General features: G+C 36.0%; 1 protein-coding gene across 1 annotated transcript in view; it reads left to right on the top strand.

The window, feature by feature from the left end:
• Positions 1-19747, top strand: part of PAPPA2 (pappalysin 2) — a 283586-nt gene that overhangs the window by 164954 nt on the left and 98885 nt on the right. The window contains exons 13-14 of the mRNA XM_054247490.2: positions 17689-17824; positions 18040-18256. Coding sequence (XP_054103465.2) covers positions 17689-17824; positions 18040-18256 — 353 coding nt within the window. The remainder of the gene's footprint in view (positions 1-17688; positions 17825-18039; positions 18257-19747) is intronic.

Genomic DNA, 19747 nt, shown 5'->3' with positions numbered 1-19747 from the left:
TTTATGAGCCTTTACACTTTTTTTTTTTCAGTTTTTTTTCTTTCTTCTAAGGCCTGGTTCTTTAGGAGTCTCAACTAAAAGCTTGGATTGGGACCTCCACATTGATAGTCTTTCAAGTATAATTTCTATTTCATCCGCAGTGTGCCTGCTAAAAACTCTTCTTAATTTTTTGGCCTCTCTATTGCCAATTTCTGCTTGGCTTTTTATATTCTTATTTTGCATTGCTTAGGATTTGAAGAATACCTCCAAGGCTAAAGTAGCACAGAATATTATCTTCCATTCATTGTGTTCTTTTTTTTTATTAGACTTTAAAGTCCTGAGTACTTGGTTGCTCTCAAATGCTTTTAAACATTTTTGTATATGTAATTTATGTTTTATGATTGTTCTTGTCAGGATAGTTTGTTGTATTACATGCTACTCTGTCATAGCGGAAAACAGAAATCTCCAGCTGGAATTGTTTTAATATATGTCAGTTAGCTACATTTTATGTTTAGGTGTGTACCTTGTCTTAGTCTGCCTTCTGTTGCTTTAACAGAATACCACAGATTGGTTAGTTTATAAAGAAAATAAATTTGTTTGTCTTATAGTTCTTATAGTTCTGGAGACTAGGAAGTCCAAAAGCATGGCTCTGGCATCTGCTCAACATCTGTTGCTTCTGCATTTAAAGATGGTAGAGGGGCAAAAGAGGGCATGAGAGAGAGAGCTCACTTTTATAGAAAAGCCACTCCAATGATAACTAACCCAATCCCATGATAACTAACCCAGTTCTATGATAACTAACCCACTCCCTTCTAAAGCCTCTGTCTCTTGACACAGTGCAACCAAATTTCCAATACATGAACTTTTGGGGACTACATTTAAGCTACAGCATATCCAGTTCATGATAAGATGAATCCAGGAGTAATAGTCTTTGTATTAGAAAAAAACTATTAATATCATTGAAAGTTCAGTTAATATGTAAGAACTGTTAAGAAAATTTAGTGATCAGAAATCAATATAGCACCAAATAATTTAGAAAGTGATTTCTAATTTAAAATAATTTATTTTTAAAGATAAGGTAGTTAAGTTTTAAAAAAATTAAAAATCTTTCAGAGAAATATGGGATTTCTGGCTTTTTATTCTTCCTTTCAGTACACTTTAATCTTGATTTGATGCACAAATATGATTTGTATGCAGTAGCTCAGAGGCAGATCTACTACAAATGAGAAACAATGAAGCTGGAAAACATTAGTCTTGAAAATATCTTTCCAAAATCTTTCATTGACTAAAATCCTACTTGCCCAACAAAATTTCCATCATTTTAGTCTACGTTTGCTGAAGTGACACTCTCCTAGTTTTTCTTTTCTTCTAATCTTGAGCCCATAGACCAAAAGTGTAAGAATTTTCTTAAATACAATAAAATGCAGTTTTTTTATTATTGACATAATAAACACATTTTATAGCCATTTATGGTTTTCAAAGCACATTCTCATGCACTATTTGTATTTGATCCCTACTATAGCCTTGTGATAGGTGAGTAAAATAAGAATCAAAGACTCAAAGTGCTTTTTGTACATCACTCAAGAATAAAATAATAAATCTGATGCTCACATTTATGCCTCTTGATTCTAATCCCGTGTTTATCCATCTATGCTATGTTGCCTTCTTCAATCAGCACTCTCTAAGCACCTGTAGTATGCCAAAAACAGAAGCCCTCAAGATAGACAGGAATACAACATGAGCAAGAAAGCAAATTAAAACATATGTTGGATTATAAGGAAAGGCTTCCTATCTTTTTGTGCTGGCTTTCTTCTAAATTCTTGAAAGACCATGTATCTATAAATCTAGTTCACAGGGTTTAGTAAACACTTATTGTCAAATCCTGGTGTCATTGGGGGATTAAGAAAGAAACAGAAGGCATGATTCTTCTCAGAAAGTGCTTTGTATCTAAGTAATATGGACAACAAATGAAGCAATTGGAGAAGCAGATACTCAATAAGTACTTGTTGTTTGGTTTCATTGGGAGCCCGTCAACATATGCAAAACCATATGCTCATGTTTATTTTCATGGTTCCTCTAAAATGTCTGCAATTTGGAATGGTCTCATTCAGGCTGGAATGGTTAGCAGTCCTAACAGCAACCACCACATGCTCACAGTATTTTAAATACTAGGGTCTTTGACATCAGTTATACATTACAGACCACTGCCTGGAAACCCTTGCTACATAAAGCCCAAAGCCTGCTAACCATAATTTCCTCTTTCTTCCTTTGGGTTCAACTAGCCAAACAGACTGTGAATCCTTAACAGAAAATGCAATACATGTTTAATTGATTGGATTTTAAAGATGAAAATCCCTACCACCAGGCATCAAAGGGGAAGAACCACATTGATTGAAATTTACTATATTTCCGATATTTTATTACTAATTGTCATGCAAACTCTTACTAGAGATATGATTTTTCTCATTCTAAAAATGGTTATCTTAAAATTCAGAGATGCTAAGCCTTTAAATAACATGGTTAGTACAGATACAGATAGGATTAAAACTCAAATCTGGTTTATGAAAAACTCATGGTCCTTTTTCTCTATACCAGGGTTTTGGAAACATTTTCTATAAAGATAGCAGATTAAAAAATACTTCAGTGTTTATGGGTCATACAGTCTGTGTCGCAACTACTTAACGCCTCCTTTACACGAACATAGCCGTAGACAATATGTAAATGAACAAGCATAATTATATCTCAACAAAATTATATTTATGAACTCTGAAGTTTGAATTTCATATAATTTTCATGTTATTCATGTTTAAAGTTTTTTAACCATTCAAAAATGCGAAAACTATTCTTAGTTCACAGGGTGTACAAAAACAGGCAGTGAGTCAGATTTGACTCGTGGACCATCGTGTGCTAACCGCTATTCTATATCATGTTTCCAGTAAATACTAAAGATATTTATGAGTATTTGCTTTATTTCTACACCATAACAACATTCACTTTTAATTCTACTTAGTAAACAGTGCCTCATATGAACAATATGTTGTAATGCGGAGGGATCCAAAGATGAGTGAATTACCATCTACATACATAACAGTGGACATGTTTACAAAAACTGTAGAAGACAGAAAGTTGTAAGTGATGTGATGCTACAGATACAGTAAAGTGAAAAATAGACTTGAAAGAACCTGGTAACTGATTGGACATAGGGAGATAGAGATAAGTGTTATCTCAGGCTGAATTCTTTCATTTGTCATGTCTTCCACACCTGTTCACACACACACACACACACAGAGGTTTAGTCATTTTAATCATAACATATTTATTTTAGTGCTAAAATATGTCAGAGTTTTTACTTCTCTGTAACATTCCTGATGGGAAACTCATGTTTTTTTCCCCTGTCAATGATCTACTCATTATGTCTCTCCAAGAAATACAAACTTACCTTCTAACATTTAGCTCAAGAATTATTTCTGTTATAGAAACTAACCCTTTCTAAACGCTTCTCCCAGGCCCCAGGGGGTGTAATTGATCACTTCATCTTTGATACATGCTTCTGTCAAAGTGCCTGTATTCGCCACTGTTCTTGTTTACCTGTCTATCTCTTCATCCTGTGAACTACAAGGATCTTGTGGACAAAGGCCATGTGTAGTCAAGATTGTATGTTCAACACTGAGAGCAGAGCCTGCTTATTACAGTGTTCAAATCTGGTGAGGGCATAAATAAATGATGGGATGCTGAGTCTTAGCCTTGGCAATGGGGAGCATATTGATAATATTATTTATGACACAGAACAGAGGTAAATAAGTAGGACTGTACACTGGCCTAGATTGAAAAGGGAATGGCCACTACCATTTCTTCTGAGAACAGAAATAGTGGAAATCACATCAAAGGGAATTTTTCAAGGATGAGGAGAATTGGTAATTGTCTTGTTTGTGGCAGGTTGGATTCTCCAGGAATAGATTCTGAAATGGAATTTGGTATGCAGGCTATTTACTAAGGAGTGGCCTAGGGATCACCATCTGTGAGCAAGAAGGGAAAGAAACATAAGTGGGTAAAAAAGGAAGTAGAGCAGCCTTAATGTTAGGCTCAGTGGGCCCCTTCTGTGGAGAAATAATATATATGATCACAAAGGTCAAGGCAGTGGAAAGCGGAATAATACTGCTGTAAGGTCCTAACATTATTCATGAGATATTAATATTTTTGGAAATAGATTGCAGTAAGTTAGAGATGTGTATTGTAGCCTCTAGAACAAAAATACACATATGCACAAATAACTGTAGGGGAAGAATCAAAGAGAAGATTAATGGAATAATAAAATCAATTGGTTCACTCAAAGAAAACAGGGAAAGAGGAACTGAGAGATGAAAAATTGCTGGAAACATCAGAAAATAAATACTGAGATGTTAGACTTAAACCCAACTCTCATTCATTACATTATTTAAATTGTCTAAAAGCTCCATGTAAAAGGCAGAAATTTTCATATAAAAAGAACCAAGTATAAAACTGTTTATAAAAAAACCTTTCAAATACAAAGATGTGCACATCAAAAATAAAAGGGTGGAAAGTTATGTACCATGTAAATCCTAACTTAAGAAAGTTGATGTGCCATGTTAATATCTGACAAAATAGATTTCAAAACTAAGTAATACCAGAGATGAAGAGCATGTTTTATAATGATAAATAGATTGATTTCTCAAATAGACATAATAATCTTGTTATAAATGGAAGGACTTAAGAACAGAGGCTCAAATGAATTATAAATTGACAGAACTGATGAGAAAACAGCCAAATTAATAATTACAGTTGGGGATTTTTATCCCCTATGTGTTAGTAATTCATTTAACAAGTAGGCCAAAAAATCCAAACAGATATATTAGATTTGAAGATCATTATCAAATATCATGACCTAACTCACATTTGTAGAAACACTACACTCAAAACAACTGTAGAATGCATATGGTGCGTTCACCAAGACAGACCATATACTAGGCCATAAAACAACTTTCAATGAATTTATGATTGAGGCATACAGATAAATTAGTAGCAAGATAGCTAGGCCATTCCCAGATTAAGCAATATATTTCTAAATAATTCACAGGCCAAAGAAAATTATATGGAGGAAATTCAAAAATATTTTGAGCTGAATGGTAATGAAACAAAACGGAAATTTGTGCACGCAATTAAAAACAGTACTTAGAGCAAAATAAAAAGGGAAATCACAGAGAAGAGCAGAAATCAATAAAATAGAAAAAACTTCAATATCATCATCATTATTTTCCTTTCTCTGGAAATAGAAGCCAGTGCAATTAGACGTTTAATTTTATACTTTTTTTTTTTTTTTTGAGACGGAGTTTCACTCTTGTTACCCAGGCTGGAGTGCAATGGCGCAATCTCGGCTCACCGCAACCTGCGCCTCCTGGGTTCAGGCAATTCTCCTGCCTCAGCCTCCTGAGTAGCTGGGATTACAGGCACGTGCCACCATGCCCAGCTAATTTTTTGTATTTTTGGTAGAGACGGGGTTTCACCATGTTGACCAGGATGTTGATTTTATACTTTATGAGATATGAAAGAAGTTAAACATAAAATGTGAAAGAAGTAAAACTTTAGTTAACATTGAAAAGAGAACAACCTGAAAATTATTTCACTTAGTATCACAGTTTAATATAAAGTTAAGATGAAAATAAATATGCTGACTAATTTAAACAATCATCAATAAAAAGAAAATATCTCAATAGCAATAAAAATGGTAAAATAATTAGAAATAAAACTAAAAAGACATTTGAAAGATCTATATGAAGAAATGCTACTGAGAGATACCATGAGGGCTTGAATAAATGAAGAGGAACAAATCGGTCCTATTTAGAAAGACTCTATCATACCAATGCTGATTCTCCCTAAACTTTAAAATTCACATAATCCCAGTAAAATCCTAACAAGATTTTTAAAAGAATTATATAGTTTATTTTAATTTGTGTGTGTGTGTGTGTGTGTGTAGATTCTGAGAAAGATTAGTAATGGAGGCCTGGCCTTGTCAGGTATTAAAATACATTAATAGCACATTAACATGCTAGTACATATATAGACAGATAGATTAATAGAATGGGGAAGTTCAGAAATATACCCAAACATGTAGACATGTGGATCCAACCTTAAGCATATTACTTTAAAGACAATGAAACTAGTACATCATTTCCACATATCCTTGCCCAAACCCAATATTATCCAATTATCTAAATATAATTAAGATGATGGAAAAAATGTGATCTCTCACTTTTATTATATTTTTCATTGTTCTCATTATTAATGGGGTATAGCATCTTTTACATAATAATTATCAGACATTTAGCTTTTTTCTCTTTAGTTGTTAGTTTTTGCTAAGGTTGCAAAGATACCTTTTCATTTTTAAATTAGTTTTATACTTTTGTCTGTCAAACTTGAGCCTTTAATATATTCAACATTTCTTTTTGTACATAGAATAAGATAGAGATCTACTTTTAAATATATGTATAATCCAGTTTTTCTAATATTATCTGTTAAAGCATCCACCCTTATCCTAATGATTGTAGTGCCATGTTGATTATACACCAAGTTCTAGACATTACAGGATTCTTTTTTAATTTTGTTTTTTATTTTTACTAGAGACAGGGTTTCACTATGTTTGTCAGGCTGGTCTGGAACTCCTGTCCTCATGATCCGCCTGCCTTGGCCTCCCAAAGTTCTGTGATTACAGGCGTGAGCCACCGCGCCCAGCCGTCATTACATGATTCTAATTTTTAACTCTCTTTTATATTTCATTGGTCTTTTCACCTGTTTCTTTTACAAGAAATATGATGTTTTTATTACTATAGCTTTAACCTTATGAAGATAGCTAGTAGGACATTTCCCCTCTCCCACTTTCTTGCATAACTTTTTCAAAATTGAATTAGCCGTTTGTTATTCTTGAACACTTATTCGCTATTCATGTGCCACTGTGCCTGGCCAAGAAAGCATTGTTAAATACATGTAAAAAAAATTCAGAAACATGCTACCTATACTTCTTGTTGAGAAAAAAATAATAAAACGAGCCAATTTTAGATTTGAAATTTTAGAAAAAAGCTTAGGTCATTTTTTCTGCCTCTTGAAAAACATACTTTTACTTATGGTCTGAACTTAACACCTTGATTTGTATTAATTGATATGAGGCTGTGATTTTTTTTTCTCCTTAGATTCTTCATCATATTGAACAGCTTTGGTAGATTCTTTTTTTAGCTGCCAAATCATTTTTACCTTTGTAAAGCAAACTACATGCTTATTGTATATTTTAAACATATTGTTGGATTTTATTGGGTAATCTTTTATTTTTGACTTTTGAATGTAGAATTATTTTATATATTTGTTTTTTGAACATTCAGATTATAGAAGCCTCATAAAATTGGCTGTATAATTTTCTTTTTTTAGTTTCTGGAACCACGTGTATAAAATAACAAGTGGTTATTATCTGATCCAGAGAATGAACCTTTTGATGAAGATCAGCATACACAAATTACAAAAGCCTGAATTTCTTTTTATCAAGAGGGATAAAACACCATGAAAACAAACTTGAATAAACTGAAAATGGCAATAGGACATTGTGTCAGATTACCAGTTACAGGAACTATTCTCTTCCTGACCAATCTTGTTTTACGCTATACATCCACATGGTTTTGACTTGTTGTGCAGTTGAAAAAAAGGTCGTGTAGCTGTGTCATGTGTATACCTTTTTGTGTCAAAAGGACATTTAATATTCAATTAGAATTAATAAAAATGGCACTTTCCCATTGTATTCCAATTTTATAAAAAGTGGAGACAGACTAATGTGTATATGTAGGAATGTTTTCCTTTTGTGTTCTGTCACCAACTGAAGTGGCTAAAGAGCTTTGTGATATACTGGTTCCCATCCTACCCCTTTGCACTTGTGGCAACAGATAAGTTTGCAGTTGCTAAGAGAAGTTTCCAAAGGGTTTTGCTACATTCTAATGCATGTATTCAGGTTAGGGGATTGGAGGGAATGCTCAGAAAGGAAATACATTTTATGCTGGACTCTGGACCATACACCATCTCCAGCTATTTACACACACCTTTCTTTCAAAATTTGGCAGAGCCTACCTGTAAAACCAACTGATGTGGTCATCACCAACTGATAGGATCATCATTTAAATATCTTTGATTTTTATTAATGTCTTCATGTTTTCTATTTTTTTCCAATTTTGAATTTTTTGTTATTTTCAGAAATTTATTAATTTCTTCCACATATTGAAATTTAGTCCTGGTAGTTTTTTTATATGTATTTTCATTATATTTCAACTCTATTTTAGCTGTAGTTGTTACATCCTTTCTTGTATATATTTTTGAACCTTCTTTTTCTTTTTCTTGATAACACATGTATGGGATTTGTCTGGCTTATCGGTGTCTTAAAATACAACTTTTACTTTCGTTCATTTCTCTTTTTGTTCTTGTTTTTCTGTATTTCATTGATTTCTACTCTTCATTATTTCCTTGCTTTTTGTTTGTCTGGATTTACACTGATGTTCTTTTTCTAGGTTTTTGTGTTGAAATGTTTGGCTAATTTGTTTTTGGTGTTCCATAATTTCTCCCTCTAAGTACTACTTAAATTGTGCCCCGTAAATTTTACCATATAAAGCTTTTATTGTCATTTAGCCCTAAGTATTTTGCAATGCTCTTGTAATTTCTTTTTAAAACCTTGGATTTTCGACAGCATTTTGTTTGTTTCTAGCACTTATTTTTCAGGGCATAACAACTTTTTATTGTGCCAGCTGTATCTTTATTAGAGATATTTTTCTCCTTCTCTTGGCCCTACATTTTATTAGGAAGCACTTAAATAGTGAGTCTTTATTCATTCAGGAATTAAGGGCCAGTCCAAGGTAAAAATGTGTGCTCTGTATCATTCACTGGTCAAAAGGTGTCTACCACTTTTACCAAATTTATCTCTATTTTTGTTTATATACGTAAACATCCACAGAATCCTTTTCTCCACTGCAGTTTTCCTTTCTAAATTTGCGTTCCCTACACTGCTTTCTTTTCTCTCTTCATTTTTACTTTCCTTATGGTGAATTTCTTAGATTGATGTATTTCATTTTTTATTTTCTTATAACTGACAAATCAAAACTATATATATTTGCAGTGTACACTGTGATTTTTTTTTTTTTTTGAGACAGAGTCTTGCTTTGTTGCCCAGGCTGGAGTGCAGTGGTGTAATCTCAGCTCACTGCTGTCCCTGTCTCCTGGGTTCAAGCTATCCTCCTTTCTCAGCCTCCCGAATAGCTGGGATTATAGGTATATATCACCATGCCCAGCTAATTTTTTTATTTTTAATTTTTAGTAGAGGTGCATTTTCACCATCTTGCCAAACTGGTCTCAAACTCCTGACCTCAAATTATCTGCCTGCTTCAGCCTCTCAAAGTGCTGGGATTACAGGCATGAGCCACTGTACCAGGCACAATGTGATATTTTGATATACATACATACATTGTGAAATGGTTACCACAATCAAGCTTATTGTAGATTCTGATATCTTTTCAACTTTGGGTTGCAGAAAAAAAAATAGAATAACCAGTTAAATTTAAATTTTAGATAAACAGTGAATAATTTTTTTTTTTTAGTATAAGTAGCTCCATGCATTACTTGGGCATATTTATATTTTTAAAAACCTCATTGTTTATCAGATATTTAAATGTAAGTGGCCATCCTGTTTTTTGGTTTGTTTTGGCCAAAATAACAAAATCGTTTATAATTTTTAAAATGTAATCAGATTCTAATCACTTATTCAGAGATGACTTCAACCATCCAGGAAACAGTCCAGATTTCATAATTTAGCCAAAAAAGAAAAAGCCCATGTACAGATGGCACCAAGTCCAATCATTGCTTTGGATTATTTGACTTTGTTCATAGGAAAGTTGACAAGACCCTTTTTTAGATCTCTCTATATTGAATTCTAACAATATTTGTTATCTAAATTTTCAGTCTGTTTTATAAAAGGAGCAACAAATTCATAGGGGATTTAGAAACTGGGAGAAAACATACACTCAGAAGACCAGTAATGTAAGCCTTGTTTTATCGTTAACCAGTCAAGTGACCTTATAAACATCAAATTACCTCGCTGGGGATCAGTTTTCTTTTCAAATTTTTTCAAATGATGCATTTGGATTGGATGATTTCTTTCGGATCTCCATTTAAGTTTGATGGTGAGTTTATAAAAGAAGATAATTAACAAATATGATGAATGAAAGATTACAATTTTAGACTACTAAGCGCTACAGGCAAAGATAATTATATCTATTAATAACTTTAAAGCCTCGTTACTCAAAATGAGGTTGGCATGCGGAAACATTGGCATCTAAAGCTAGTTAGAGATGCATGATCTCATCTCTAGGAACTTGTCATCTGCATTTTAACAAGATCCTCAGGTGATTTGTATGCATGTTAAAGTTTGAGGAGCACTGCTTCAGAGGATTGTTATCTTAGCATTTAGTAAGATAATTGATGTTCAAAACAATTCTAAATTGCCTCCAATTCATCAAGTGAAAATTCAGTTAAGTACAGCAGGGATCCCCAACTCTCAGGCCATGGAGCAGTACTGGTCCATGGCCTATTAGGAACCTGGCCACACAGCAGGAGGTGAGAATTGGGCAAAACAATATTGTCCGCCTGAGCTCCACCTCCTGTCAGATCAGCAGCATTAGATGCTCCTAGGACAGCAAACTATATTGTGAACTGCACACATAAGGGATCTAGGATGTGTGCTCCTTATAAGAATCTAATGCCTGATGATCTGAGATGGAACAGTTTCATCCTGAAACTGTCCCCCCCCCATTTTCTTCACCCCATCTGTGGAAATATTGTCTTCCATAAAACAGGTCCCTTGAGCTAAAATGGTAAGGGACTGCTGAATTTCAGGATTTCTCTACTTAAGGAGGCAGAAAATTGTCTAAGATGCATTGAAATTATTTCTAAATTCATGACTGAAATTTCTAAAATGATTTTGTGCTTCAAAAGGAAATCTTCTGTTGTTTGGAAAATTAACCTATGTGGATCCCTGCATTTTCTGGGAATCCTGCAAAAGCACAGATGACTTGTGTGTACTTTATTCTCATTTCCATCAAAAACTAACTGAGTGCACTGACAGAGGAGCTCCAGTTCTCAGTGGGTGAATAGTTTATTCTGAGGGTGAAGCACTCATTTCCTTCTTTCCTGTTTCATTGTTACTGATCTTTTTATTGATTTTTACATGAAAGCTTTTTCCAGTCCCAGACATGGCAACTTCACAGACTCATGAATAACTGGGATAGCAGTGTTTTTTACGCAGGATGGAATGCTACCCAGCTGGGGCATGCTCTCATTCCTTTCTTTGCTTATGTGTTCTTCTTCCCAAAAGAATCCTCTCCAGCTATGTTCCATAACACCTTTTCTCAATTTCAGACTTTATATTAAATGGGGTTTCCCCAGGATTCTGACACTGAGAGGAGGATTTGCAGGCAGATAGTTTGTTGAGAACCTGACTCAGAGCAACACCTGTGGAGGAGTGAAAGAACTAGCATTGGACAAAGGAAGGAGGGGAACTTAAACAGCCCCCCACAGGTGTCAGCATCCCACAGAGAGCTGTGATGGCCCTTCAGAGTTGTCCCATTCTGTATACCACTGACCCCAATCAGAAGGTCTTTGGACATTGCCTGTCCACTCCACCTTCCACTCCAGGAAAATGGCATGGTCTTGTGTAGGGAGGTTTTCCCCCTGCCCTCTGAAGGCAGTTTCTGGAAAGATTCTTTCCCATGAGCTGCATGCCAGAATCATGAAAGAGGGAATGCAGATGACACATCACAGTACCCGATACAAATTTGACCTTGTCTCTTTCTGACCTTCCTTCCACGTTCTATAAGCTCTTTCAATACAGAATCTCTGCAGACTTAGCCTTGGTATCTAAAATCAGTTTGAGGACACGCTCTCAGAAAGAATTGAGCCAGTCATCTAATTCTGATCTAACCGTCTTCCATGGACTTGAAAAAATCATACATTATTGAATGTCTACCCCTAGTTGGGGTAGCATTATAGTGGTTTCCTCTTCATTTCACAAAATGACGAGTTGATCTCACCATGCTGAAACACACACACACACACACACACACACACAATCACACACAATGTGTTTGTAGACTTTCTTATGCTATGAAGGAATAACACAGGAAGTCAGCTGGGTTTTGGCCCTTACGAAGATGGGCAGCAGCTTGAACATTATAAGTAAAAACAGGCTCAAACCCCACCTCTTCATTTGACTCACATCCTCAATCATGGAGACAACCAAGCACCTCACTGCCTTATACCCTCCCTTCATCCATTAGATTTGGATTTCAGGTAAGATTCCTTGAAACTTTGATTGTTAAACTCATCCTTGACAAAATTTCAGAAGTCCACACAGATAGCAATAGTATTAGGTTGGACCACATGAAATTGCCAATATTTGATCATTCTTGACCTATAAAAAAGTAATATGGTTCAACCCATAGTGCAAGCATTCTTATTTTGATTTCTCTCAACCTTTAATTGGACCATGAATGGCTTCTAAAAGTGTGGTTCAGCCCCCTTAAAATTGTATAAAGATTTTATGACTAAGAGCTTATATGACTTTATTTCTGGGGGGAGTAAAGGCACAAACACACAAACATCAATATGTTTTATAATCTATGATTTCCTGCTCATCCCAAATTAAGATCTTTGGTTCAGTCAACAGAATACAGAGCTTAAAGTGGGAAAAAAACAAGTTCCTTCCTCTCTAGCACTGACCTAGGGAAAGTCACTTAAGCTTTCAGAATCCTAATTTCCACTTCTATAATATAGCCTTTATATCTTGGGACTACTATTGTTCAAAAATATAAAAAAGGAATAAAATCACAATGAGTTCAGTGGACCCACCAGCAAAGCCTGTAATCAGGCTTGGCAAACTGTTAAATGCTATACAAACAGAAGGTGATACCTGCCTACTTTCTCCTGGTCTAAGGCCCTCCATTTCCCTCTGGAATCAGGAAGTGCCATAGATAAGTGAAAATGAAAAGGCACAGAAAAAAACAACAAATAAGTAACTAACCAAAAGCATTCTAAAACCTCAGAGAAGATTCTTTTCTAGTTTGTGGTATAGTTTCAAGATCTGCTATCCAGTGAGTACCACAAAGGATGACCTGGAAGTTGAAATGCTTGGCTTGGGAGCATATTGAGTGCGTCTGTGCCCAGCAGGCAGATTGAAGAGGGATTTCTTTTTTTTTTTTTAATTTTTTATTGTATTTTAGGTTTTGGGGTACATGTGCAGAATGTACAAGACAGTTGCATAGGTACACACATGGCAGTGTGTTTTGTTTCCTTTCTCCCCTTCACCCACATTTGTCATTTTTCCCCAGGCTATCCCTCCCCAGATCCCCCTACTCTGGCCCTCCCCTTTTCCCCCCAATAGACCCCAGTGTTTAGTACTCCTCTCCCTGTGTCCATGTGTTCTCATTTTTCATCACCCTCCTATGAGTGAGAACATGCGGTATTTCATTTTCTGTTCTTGTGTCAGTTTGCTGAGAATGATGTTCTCCAGATTCATCCATATCCCTACAAACGACATGAACTCATCATTTCTGATTGCTGCATAATATTCCATGGTGTATATGTGCCACATTTTTCCAAATGCACACGAATGTTCATTGCAGCACTGTTTACAATAGCAAAGAGGGATTTCTTAAGACCCAACAGTTCTGCATCAGAGGCACTTTCTTTCAATATTACCCCTCCCCAGTGGCCAATGGTTAGATTGTATAGTTAACATGCAGGCTTTGGATGAAAAATCAACTGAGTGTGTGGGACTGGCTTTCCCTATCTGTTAGAATCAGTCATTCAATCCATCCATTCATCCATCCATCCATCCATCCATCCATCCATCTATTATCTATCTATATTGTACATTTCTCTTTGTTTCAAAATATTTTGTAATGAATTCACTGAGCAATCCTTCTATCATGAGTTTTTCTTCCTTGTAAGAGATAGGCTTAAATTAATTTTATATTGCACATGTAAAACATGAATATAAACTCTTTGTTAAAACTAATAATAAAACGTTAGCTATAGCTAATAATTCTTTCAACTTTCTAGCACTTTGATTTTTTTCTTTTGGGGCATCAGTGGTGCACATCTCAGATCTGAGTAGTCCCTGAAAGGTGTTTCAGGAGGGCTTTGTCATGAAGAAAACAGCTGTCCACAAGCATGCATTTGGAGTGATCAGAAGAGTGTCATACTTGCAGTGGCAAAGGTGACACAGGCGTAAAGTAGAGCTTCCTACTGTCAAACTGTCTTCCTGATGCTTCTGCTTGTCTTTCATGTTTAGGAGCATAAAATTTATTATTTATCTCTGATAAAATTAAAATAGTCTGGACTCTCTATGTATGTGATGTATTTGTTTTGTTTTGTATAGTTTCTTGTATTCCTATATAAAATAGATTCTATATAAATATATATGTATGTAGTCCTTATTTAAATATATTTTTAAGGTTTCTCTTTCCACAGCCAAATGAGAAATATATATGTAAATAAAAAATATATATTTTTGTATATTTTATATATACTAAAATATGTCTATATATTTAAATATATATTTTACAAAATATATATATGTAACATGTATTTATATTTAAACTAAAGGCACATATATGGGTATACATATTTGTTACTTGGCTGTGGAAAGAGCAACTTAAAAAATATATTAAAAAAGAAATACACTTTCATATTTCTAGTTACAGTGCCAATTCTAGAAGTTTCTATGTCTCTATAGCAAAAGTAGATTTTTAATAAATGTATTTTGAACTAAATTTCTGAAGAGCCTGTAAGAAAAATTATATATATATTTTTAAAGTATGGTTTATTTTGCATAGATTCAATTTATAAAATGGAGATATATTCTATACGAAGAGCCTCCAATATTGATTACCTCCATGGAAGCTGATCTTGTAGTAACAGTTTACATTTCTACAAGTTTCCATTCAAAATAGCATATATGAAATATTTTAGGCTATACATTTCAGAAAATCATAATTACCTATATATTAAAACATACAAATGTATGTTTAATTTTACATTTTTGTTATTACACCTTTTTCCTACATTATAAATAGGCTAAATTTTTTTTTGAAATACATATTATTGAACATTGAATTCTTGCTAAATTGTAGTCACCATTTCATATATTTTTACCTGATTTCATTTAATATTCATAGTCAGGCTATCAGCAACATCTCTATTTCTTAGTGGTAGAAAAGAGAAACTATAAGTTCAGAGAAGAGAGAGAGAGCTTGCACAGGTTTACCAGCAAGTAAAGCTGAATCCAATAATCAAACCCAGAGTTTCTGCCTGGCTCACTCACTCTCTAGAACTGTGAATTTACTTGGTTCCTTTTGCCTCTGCTTGAACTCAGATTCAGACTAGTTTCTATTTTTGAGGGTTCAATAGTTGTATGAGAGTTCACACTTTTCTTGTGCTTCTAGTTGCCGTTGTGAACATACATGGGGTCCAAATGAATGAAACTTGGCTACCTGTGTCACGTGCAAGGAAATGTCCAAGACTCAGGATTCCATAACTTGATCAAATACTTGTCTCTGTTTGCTTTGTGTAGCCCAAGATTCCTCTCTGCCTGTGTCTCCTTTAAAAGTCTCATCTGGGGTTTTCCTACTTAATCCATGGCCTAGAAATCCTGGCATAGCTTGTTCCCACAAATCCTGGCACAGAGACGCTGCCACCAGGAACAGGCAAAGTGATTTGATATTCAAAGACCCTTGGAGCAAGGAGGCATATTGCTAGGAGATGAAAAATAGGTTGAAGGTTTAGGCAGGGGCCTTCAAAATGGAGAAACACACACCATAAGACCTACCTTTATTAACTAGTTTCAGGGGGGTGGTATCTATCTTGGGATCCAGCAGAAGGTGGGAAGACTGAGCTTCCTGTTCCGTGTTGAAGCAACCCTACTCTTTATGCCTGGGGCCTAATGGGGTAAAGCCACCAGGTACTTGTTTGGACTCTGTTTCTGGCTCAGAAATTGACACAGAACTTTCTTCCAGTACTCAGGTCTCTTTTGTGGTGTATGAACAGGAAGAGGCTGTGTGAGTTCCCAGGGGGCTTTGATGTCATTTGCTGCTTGAGTTGAGAGCACTGAGTTGGGCTCTTGCTTACCTTAGGATGTGATTCATGTCTAGCCCTCATCCAGACAGGGACAAAGGACTTCATATTGCAAGTGTAACCTTGGGTCTGGATGTTTCTTAAGTTATGAAGAAATATTTATTACTTCAAAGAAGGGAAATAAAAAGAGGGGGAAAAGACACTGTAAAAAGAGAGTGTGACTGGTCTTTCCCTCAAAGAAGCAGAGAGAGAAGGGAGAGCTGTGCTGCTTTGACCACTGAAGATCATAAAATAATCCTAATTAAGCCAGCAGTGCAAATGAACACTATAAAAACACTGCCAAAGCTCAGGAAAAATCAATCTGTGGACAAAAAGAATTCTTGTTAAAATGAAAAACATGTTTTACTCTCTCCCTCCCCGCTTTTAGAGGAAGGCCTTGTCATTAGATGTTGCACCCTGCTTTTACACTTGGAACAATTTTCCTGGAGCTTCATCACCCTTAGAACTTGATTTAAAAAAAGCTAGAGAAATGCACATAGAACTTTATCAAGTCCAGTACCAGATTCTGATCATACAGCACCCATATAACACCAGGGAAGGCTGGGGTTTTTCTCAGTGGAAATTAAGAGAAATATTGAGTCATGGGAAATAAAATAAAAGTAGAATGACTGTATCAAATAAGTCCAATGTGGAAGATGAACACTGGACCCTCAGCAGTAGCAAGAATTGGCTCTTTATCCTCCAACCTCTCTAAGATGCTATTGTTGATGTTTCTATCAAAGAATTTCCAAGGACAACACTTCCATAGTCTATTCTGAAAGTCTGTTTTAGTCTTAATCACCCTAACCATCTAGGGATAGTCCTGATTGATACATGAATTTTCCTGTGTCCCATTTTTGGCTAATTTTCCTGGCCAGGGACTGGGTATACATGCTTGGTGCACCAGGAAGATGCATAAGAATAAACGGTTTGGCAGATTCTAATTTCAGAGGCAACAGACTCTGCAACAGCATCTCTCCCATGTCAGAGTTCACATGCTATGTGAGAGGGTCTGACAAACATTTTGGGGAGAGATAGGAAGATGGGGGAGGATAACTAGACATGGCAGTTCAGACTTGGAACAGTTTAGAGTGAGATGCTGGTTTAATGATTATCTTCTCCACTGCTTTCATTTTGGCAATAAGGAGATACTGACTGGCTATGCAATGAGTTATTGTCTCTGGCAATGATTTCTTTAAGCGATTGTTTTGAGAAATTTAAAGAAAGACAGGTTCAAATTTAAAAAAAAACAGTTGAGGCATCAGTCTCAGAAAAAGACATAGGATATCCAGCATCTGAAAATTGTCTTCCTTCCATTTGATCTTGACGTGTGATACAACCTTGAATATCTTTCTGTGTCTATTCCATGTTTTTACCATTTGTAAAAAAGAAGGAAGCTCTTACTTTATAAATTGTGAGCTCTCTGAGAAGAATAAATATGGTATGGCACATGTCTTGATAACTTAATGGAAATAATGACTCATACGTAAATGTGCTTATGCCTAGGTATGTTTCAATAGACCAGGAGTGGCCAGAGCAATTTTAATTTTTTTGATGACTGATGGCCTAGTCCCTGGACAGCATGGGCAGCCAACAGTGACTCTCTACCTGACCGATGTTCATGGAAGCAACCACCTTCTTGGTGAGTCTGACAAATATCCCTTTAGGGCCACTAGAGGACAACCTGGTAGACCCAGAAGTCAGCTTGCTGTCTGTCTTTGATGTTTGAGATCTTGTGTACGTCACACACCTAGGTTTTGGCATCATACACCTATTAAGAGGATAAAATGAATATAAGATATGGAAATATGATACTAACAATGGCTTAAAATATGATTCATCTCCGTTTATCTTCAGGAACCTATGGACTGTCATGCCAGCATAACCCACTGATAATCAATGTGCTCCACCACTGGAACGTCGTCTTCCCACATACCACCTCAGTGCTGTTGAATTTCTCATCCCCACGGATTGGCATCTCAGCTGTGGCTCTAAGGACATTCTCCCACTTTGGTCTTTCAGCTCCCAGTAACTGCATCTCAGAGGACGAGGGGCAGAATCATCAGGGACAGAGGTACAAAGTTCCCTTTGTTTCTTTTGTTTGCTTTCCTTGTGGCTGTGATGGATGGCTCACATTTACATAGTGTTATGTATAGAGTGTTTGCTCAATCTCTAACTGAAAAATGAATTTAGGAACTACTAAAAAGACTTAGGAAGCAAGCAAGGAATAATTTGTAGAAGGCATACTTAGGTTTTATATTTTGTTCTTCTTCCCTTAGCTGACCATAATTTTTATGTAAATATTTATCATCTTTACAAGGTCTTAACATCTTTTTTACATATAAAACCACCAACTTCAAATCAACATTGTTATATAAACTGCAAATTCTGCCAAAAACTCAATGTTCCCTAAGCAATGTGTATTTTTCAACTTCTTACCACCTGGACAGTGCATATAGCAAGCCTAACAATTACTTTCTAGGGTGTGTCATATAGTAATTTAGAATTATATGTGGAAATAGGAAATACATTAGCTACATATATCTTTCTGTGGATACCTGTGATTGTCATCCTCTAGACAGGTGTGGCTATGAGGTTCACTGGCATCTCAGCAGCAGCTAATGGAGGGATTGTACTCACAGTGTTAAAGGAAGAGCCCCCCAAGCACAACAGTCTGGTCTGCATTTGGGCCAGAATCACTCTATGCATAATCTAATCAATTAAGTGGGACTGCAGGTGACAGGGTTTATTCCTCAGCCAGGGAGGGGAGATCACTTACCTGTTACTAGGTGATTGTGATCCTAGTGACAAGCTGGGGTTCCAGGAAGTGCTCCATCACCAAAAAGAAATTCTGGTGCCACAAAGCTCCTTCAAGGCATACCAGATACTCAGACCTTACAGGGATGGGCAGTAGATGCACTAGTAAACTATGTTAGTTAGCTATTGCTGTGTAGCAAATTATACCAAAAGTTAATGGCTGAGCACAGTAAACGTTATCTCATAGTTTCTGTGGGTGAGGAATCTGGATGCAGCTCAGCCAGGTGTCTCTGGTTTAAGATCTCTTATGAGGTTGTAGTAGGCTGTTGGCCAAGGCTGTAGTTACCTCGAGCCTCAAGGAGAGCTGTAGAATTCACTTCCAAGCTCACTCCTGTGGCTAAATCAGGCCTCAGAAGATCTGCATTCAAGCTCACTCATAGGTGTTGGCAGTGAGCATGCTCACATAGAAGTGGCTCAATTCCTTGCCAAGCAGGCATCTGCACAGCTCTCTGAGTGTCCCTGTGACATGGCAGCCAATGATCCAAGAGAGAAAGAGAGCCAGAGACAGTGAATACATGACAGACTGCCCAAGAAGGGAGCCGTGGTCTTTTTATAACATAATATTGGGAGTGACAGTCCATTACTTCTGGGATATTCTGTTCATTAGAAATGAGTCAGTAAGTTCAGCCCGTACTCAAGAGGAGGGATTGACATAGGGCCATGAATCTCTGGGGGCCAGTAATAGTAGTTTACATTCACTGAGCATTAACTATGTGCCAGATATTGTACTAAGTGCTAGAAAGGGAGA

Source organism: Callithrix jacchus, chromosome 18 (assembly GCF_049354715.1).
Source record: "Callithrix jacchus isolate 240 chromosome 18, calJac240_pri, whole genome shotgun sequence".
Taxonomy (NCBI): domain Eukaryota; kingdom Metazoa; phylum Chordata; class Mammalia; order Primates; family Cebidae; genus Callithrix; species Callithrix jacchus.
Note: the sequence above shows the minus strand (reverse complement) of the source record. Positions and strands in the feature narration are given on the sequence as shown.